Source organism: Lolium perenne, chromosome 7 (genome assembly GCF_019359855.2).
Source record: "Lolium perenne isolate Kyuss_39 chromosome 7, Kyuss_2.0, whole genome shotgun sequence".
Classification (NCBI taxonomy): domain Eukaryota; kingdom Viridiplantae; phylum Streptophyta; class Magnoliopsida; order Poales; family Poaceae; genus Lolium; species Lolium perenne.
The window spans coordinates 206,664,635-206,670,463 of NC_067250.2; the positions used below are offsets into that span (position 1 = coordinate 206,664,635).

A 5,829-nucleotide genomic window follows, 5' to 3' on the forward strand; every position below is an offset into this window, starting at 1 on the left:
CGCCAGCAGACAGTTCAATGGTTCATCACCCAGATATGCCTTAGTTGCAGACTGATTAGGTGTGCACGATCTAGCTCTCATAAGAAACGTTTTCCTTTCTGTCTTCATCAACATTTTTTTTTTCTGTAACAGCTTCTGGGTTCATGCGATCCCACGACGAGTATCTTGAGTCAAAGAAGATTCCATTTGAGGATTTGACAAACAGAAATGCTGAAAAGTATATCCACTAGTCACTATAGTATCACACTTGTTTGATTGATTCCGCCATGTCACAAAACCGCCGAAGAAAATTGTGCACAAAAAAAGGAACAAGACTCACCCAGCTTGCCAGCCATAGCCGACACACGGCAGATGCCTACAGTCGAGGGAACCAGGGGAAGCACTCACTAGCAATGGAATTAAAACCCTGTAGAATATTCGATTATGTAAGTTTTATGCGATGCAACTTGCATACAACTTTTTAATTCCACACGACCAGATTTGTACCAACAATTGCAGATGGACTCGGCACATTTGCGGTGGGAGTTGGTAACCGCGCAGGTTGCCCAGCATCGACAACGACGGCTCGTCGCCCGCCGGCCGTCCAGACGCAGGCCACCGGCAAACCAGGCCTCATACGTCGCACAGGGGTCAGATTTTACTAATGAAGGTGATAAGGCCAGTCGGTCTCACCATGTGATCTAGTCATTGTTTAGCGTGACAGTGCCCTCTGCACGCTGGCATTGTTTAACGCCTAAGTCACCATCGAGTCCAGCCAGCGTGTCATCGCCCAACTGCGCTGGGAAAGGTGGAATCAAACAAAAAAAGTTTTATTATAGTGTTATTATTGAGTCAAACAACTGTTCTAGTAGCTGGGCAAACTAGTTCTTGAAGAAAAGGTGCAATGATAGTTTATGCTGGCATTATGATGTCAAAGCTACTGCCATCCTACACAAATAATTAAATACGCAAATGATTATTCATGGTGTGTTTTTAGAACATTATAATTACAGAAACATTACAAGTCAACGCTAGGATTAACTGTACATGAAAAGTTAAATTCTAAAATAGAGACATAAGACATGGCCAGAGACTGAATCTTCATATAATTTGTAAAAGGTGGTAACACTAAAAGGAAGGAACCTTACCAATCGTGATTCGCTTCCAATAGCAAACTGTGGAAGGCACACAATGATTCATTTTCAATAGCAAATTGTAGAAGGCAGCTAAGAAACAGGAAAAGCAAAGTCAAGACCGTTCGGTTTGTAACAGCTAGGAGGAAACTTGGTCATATAACTCATTGATCTACATTTCCAGCAAAGAACATATTCTCCACAAAAGTTTGTAGTTGATACTGAAGGGCAAGATTGTTCCAAAGAGTTGCTTTGGCCTTTGGGTTATTTGAAGACATCTCCAAAATCCAGGTCCCAAACGTGAGAACCATAACAAGTGAACAACATTAAAAACCAAACAGAATAGCTCACAAGGACAACTGGGAATACCTTAGCAACTAGACTATGGAGATAGGTCCTAAGCAACGATCTACATGAAACCTCTGTAAGAAACTCTGCATAAGGCAGCAGTACTTAGAAGGCTAAAATACTATCAAACTGTAAGCAAGTTTCCAAAATAATCATATCTGAACAGTGAAGCAGAAGACAAGTTCAACAATGAAAAAACAAATTACATGGGAAAAGCAGCCGGTACGAACTCTAGCTGCTCGAAAATGGGATCACTTCCAGGTCAAGAATGTACATAAATCTCTGTTAAAACATTGCACATCAGATGTGCAGTTTCGTTCTCCACATAGAACCAACAACTTTCTTCGGAGTTGGATTATCAGGTCCCCTATCCCGCTGCCCAGAAGTGAAATAGAGCCACCCATTAAAGTAACCAGCCAAGGCTGTCTTGATCCGGAAAGGCATCCGACCAATGACTGACCATTTCTGCAAAAATGGCATAGCAAATGTTAAGCCGTTTGGTCATGTCCCAGTATTCAGAGGAAAATATAAACAACATGATCAAGCAAAACAATTTACACACAAGTTAGAACATACCAATCTTTCTAAATCAAAAAGGAAGACTTCACCAACAAGAATCATCTTTTTGGTGAGAGGGTGCTTCTCGGTAGTTCCACCGACAATTATTATCGAGTTATTAACAACGACCCATGCAAACTCTATGTGGGAATCTGGCTTTGGCATTGGAGACAGTTGCCTCCATTTAGCTCCATTGTCCAGCATATACACATCACCATACACAACCTGTGAAACAATTGTGAATCTGAGGGACTCATGCTTCTGGTAAGAACTTCAGTGACATGAATCAAGACTACACAAGTCACTGCTAGAACAACAGGTTAAAGCCTGAATATAAAAAAACACATGCACTTTGTCAGCAACTATTTTATTAGAGAAAACACATGTACATTGTCAGCAACTATTTTATTAGAGAACATACATGAGTATTTAAGATTTCAGTGTGCTTTATATTGTAAGTTACTAAGCATAGCCAAATGCATATATTCGTCATGAAGTAAATGTCATCTACTTTTAGCAGTCTTATATTTCAAGGTTCGATGTTTACTAAAAAGCACATACATACCTCATGCCTCCTTGCACATTTAAAAATAGGTGATCCTGGTTTAGGCATGAAGTCTCCCTCTTGACCACCAATTACAAAGAGTTTGTCATTAGCAACGACACATGCCCTACCAAAAGATGGAAGTAAGAAGTTATTGACATATTTTTTTGTTGTAAAAAACCCTAAGCAGTATCCACTACACACCACACATATGTTCGTTCTTATAAGGAATAGAAGGATGTGTCTACCAATGGGCAATATCATATAAATGTATCACACTAGGCACACAAATTTACCTATGAGGCCCACCACGTGGTATGGGTATTTCAGATCGCCACTCAGTCTCCAATGCTCTGCCATCCTTCACAGCAAGGCTCCAGTGCTCCAATCCAGGTTCATGGCGGTCTTCTTTGCCACCACCCATCACATGAAGCCGGCCACGCCAAATTTGAGTAGCTGGTGCATACCTACAAGATTTTATATAGTAAGAACTGGAATCTTGATAACTATACTTATAGCAGCATATAGTATAAGCATTAACCAACTCAGACATGGTGTACAGATGAATTCCCTATTGGTCTCACACTTTTCATCTTTAAAGCTAACCTAGCATATGGTATACTAAATATCTATCTTTACATTTGCAGACAATGCTAAATTTGACACTCAGGAATCTGAACCACTGAACTGCTCTTCATCTCTTCAGCATAACTGCAGTATACTGACGGAGCTTCTACAGTAGCTTGTCTGATCAAACATATATGAACACCCAGATAAGACGACACCGGTACAATTTTACTCATGGGATGTATGAATGAATATCAGTTGTGACATTGTCATGCCATCAAATTAAAAATGACAAAAAAGATGCTTACCACAATTAGATTATGCAGCTGCATGTATGAATGAATATCAGTTGTGACATTATCATGACACCAAATTACAAATGATTGTATCCTGTGTGCATGATAAGCAGTTACATGGATAAGCAACGGTTGAGAAAAATAAAGTCTGAAGGGACATGTGAATTCTTTCTTTTCCAGGGAACAATTGGATATTGATGGTAACAAAAAAGGTATTACAGCAATTCATATGCACCAACTTTAAGCCTCTTTAATGGGTGATAAAAGGCTAAAATGCATACCTAGGAACAGGTAAAGGGGGCAGTTTGCCCCACTCTCTCGTCTTTGTGTCTAGAACAAAGTTACGGTTTACTGCTGGCCGACACTGTGGACCAAATTGTCCAGCTACTGCATAGATGTATCTCCCATCTGACACCATTCCTAAATGTGAATTTGACATCTCCTTGGGCATATCGAACTTTTCAGTCCATGTGTTAGAGGTAAAATTGTACACATCCACATGAGAATGGACCTGAAATAGCATGAACCAAAGCAAAATATCACAAAATGAGTATCCTGTCGGACTGCCACGGTGGAACACACTTGCCAGATAAGGAATGGTCAGACAACATCAGTCATTCGCAATAGTCTTTTTTTTTTTTTGCGAAAATTCCACCGCTATATTAATAATCATCAATAGTAGTACAAATAGACCAAAAAAATAATAAAAAATACAACTGTCAGCAGTTTTCGGCAAATGCCTAGAGTAGACCCGGCTAATTTATTTGAGCGTAATATCTGTTAATCATTAATTTGCACTAGCCTGTGATACAGTCCTACTCTACTCCAGAGACCAGAGTAGAGCAGCGGCATTGATATGAGGCTCTTCAGCAATATAATCTGCTTGCTTCATCCATACTTTGGTAAGTGTAACATTCGACTAGGTAGGTCAACAGGCTGATGGTGACACGAAGGAAAAAAAAAAAGTGGGAGAAACGGGGCAAAAATTCTGCAAGGAGTGAGCTGAGTGTCCTCACATGGTCGAGGCTCTCGTACCCGGCGACGACGTAGAGGAGGTCCCCGATCTGCACGGACGCCCCGTCGAGGCGGGGCACGGGCGCCGCCGGCATCTCCTCCCAGTCCCACCGCGGCGCCGGTAGGTCCGCGTACGTCGCGTTGAGGCTCCCCACCCGCTTCGCATTGTTCCTCTTCACCTGCACTCCGATTGAGATGTTGGTTACTGTCTTGGAGGAGACGAGGAAGTCAGCGACGAATGCGAGGGCAAGGAGGAGCGCGAGGGCGAGCGGCACGGCGAGGCGCAGGGGAAAGGGCTTGGTGGGGGCGGACATGGTGGACTAGGCTTGAACGGAGTGAGGGTGTAGCCGGCGGCATGGGCGAATTTTAAGGGAGGCGGTGGCTCCGCGGCGGCTCTGTCTTGGGAGCAGGGGAAAATGGTGGGCGGCCGCCGGAGCCAGCGCGGGCGAGCCTGCGGTTTCGGCTCTTCTTTCTGAAAATCAATTTACTCCGTAACTTTTCTTTTCCTTTGAAAGGCGGTCGTCGGGCGCGAGCGCAGGTGGAAACTGGCCCATGTGAGCCATCTGAGGGTCCACTTAAACCTCATGGTTCGGCCCAACGAAGGCACCATCAGTTGCATTTCTGATGGGCATGGGCCTCCAATACACCCGAAGTTCAAGAACAAAACAGTTATTTCTCTAAGAAAGAAAATAGTACCACTAGAAAAAAACCAACCTTCGTAAAGGGAAATTTGGAAATGGCACGCTCGCCGCGTCGCGTACGCCCGAAAGTTGGACAAACCCCCGCGCGCTGCACGTTGACTCATCCCCGGCCAGCCGCGCGCGTACGCTCCCTGCCCAGGCGCGTGTACTCGTCCTTACAAGTGCACTCAAACCCCGATCGGTACGCACGTACATCTACTAGCTCTGCTTACTCATGCCGTGCATGTATGCGCTGATAGCTAGCTCTACACGAGTACAATTACGTGTACCACACTCGCACGAGTATAGTCACGCGCATGAGATAGCGCATGAGATAGGTACAGTTGCGTGCAAGAGTACATACAGTCGCACACACGAACGAGTACAGGTACAGTCGCGCACACGAGACAGGTACAGTTGCGCATACGAGACAGGTACAGTCGCGCACACGAAGATGTACTAGTACAAAAGCACATGTACGGTAGCGCACACGAGTAAGTACACAATCAGATACAATCAAGCACAACACACGAGTACAATTGAACACACGAGCAGGTACAGTCGTGCACAGGAGCAGATACAATCACGCACAACACACGAGTACAATTGAACACACGAGCGAGTACAAGTACAGTCACGCAGACGAGCAGGTACACACGCGCATACGAGCAGGTACAGTCGCGCGTAAGTACAGGTACAGTTCTGCACAC

The 5,829-nt window shown here is 44.1% G+C and overlaps 1 protein-coding gene across 1 annotated transcript; it reads right to left on the reverse strand.

Moving 5' to 3' along the window:
* Positions 1-393: 393 nt before the first annotated feature.
* LOC127314393 (kelch repeat-containing protein At3g27220) lies at positions 394-4,913 on the reverse strand. Its single transcript, XM_051344857.2, has 7 exons — positions 4,442-4,913; positions 3,707-3,936; positions 2,859-3,029; positions 2,584-2,689; positions 2,037-2,243; positions 1,128-1,925; positions 394-778 (listed from the first exon to the last, which is right to left on the reverse strand). Exons 1-6 carry the CDS (start codon positions 4,751-4,753, stop codon positions 1,761-1,763), a joined length of 1,191 nt encoding a protein of 396 aa, XP_051200817.1. The 5' UTR covers positions 4,754-4,913; the 3' UTR covers positions 394-778; positions 1,128-1,760.
* Between the last annotated feature and the right edge of the window lie 916 nt (positions 4,914-5,829).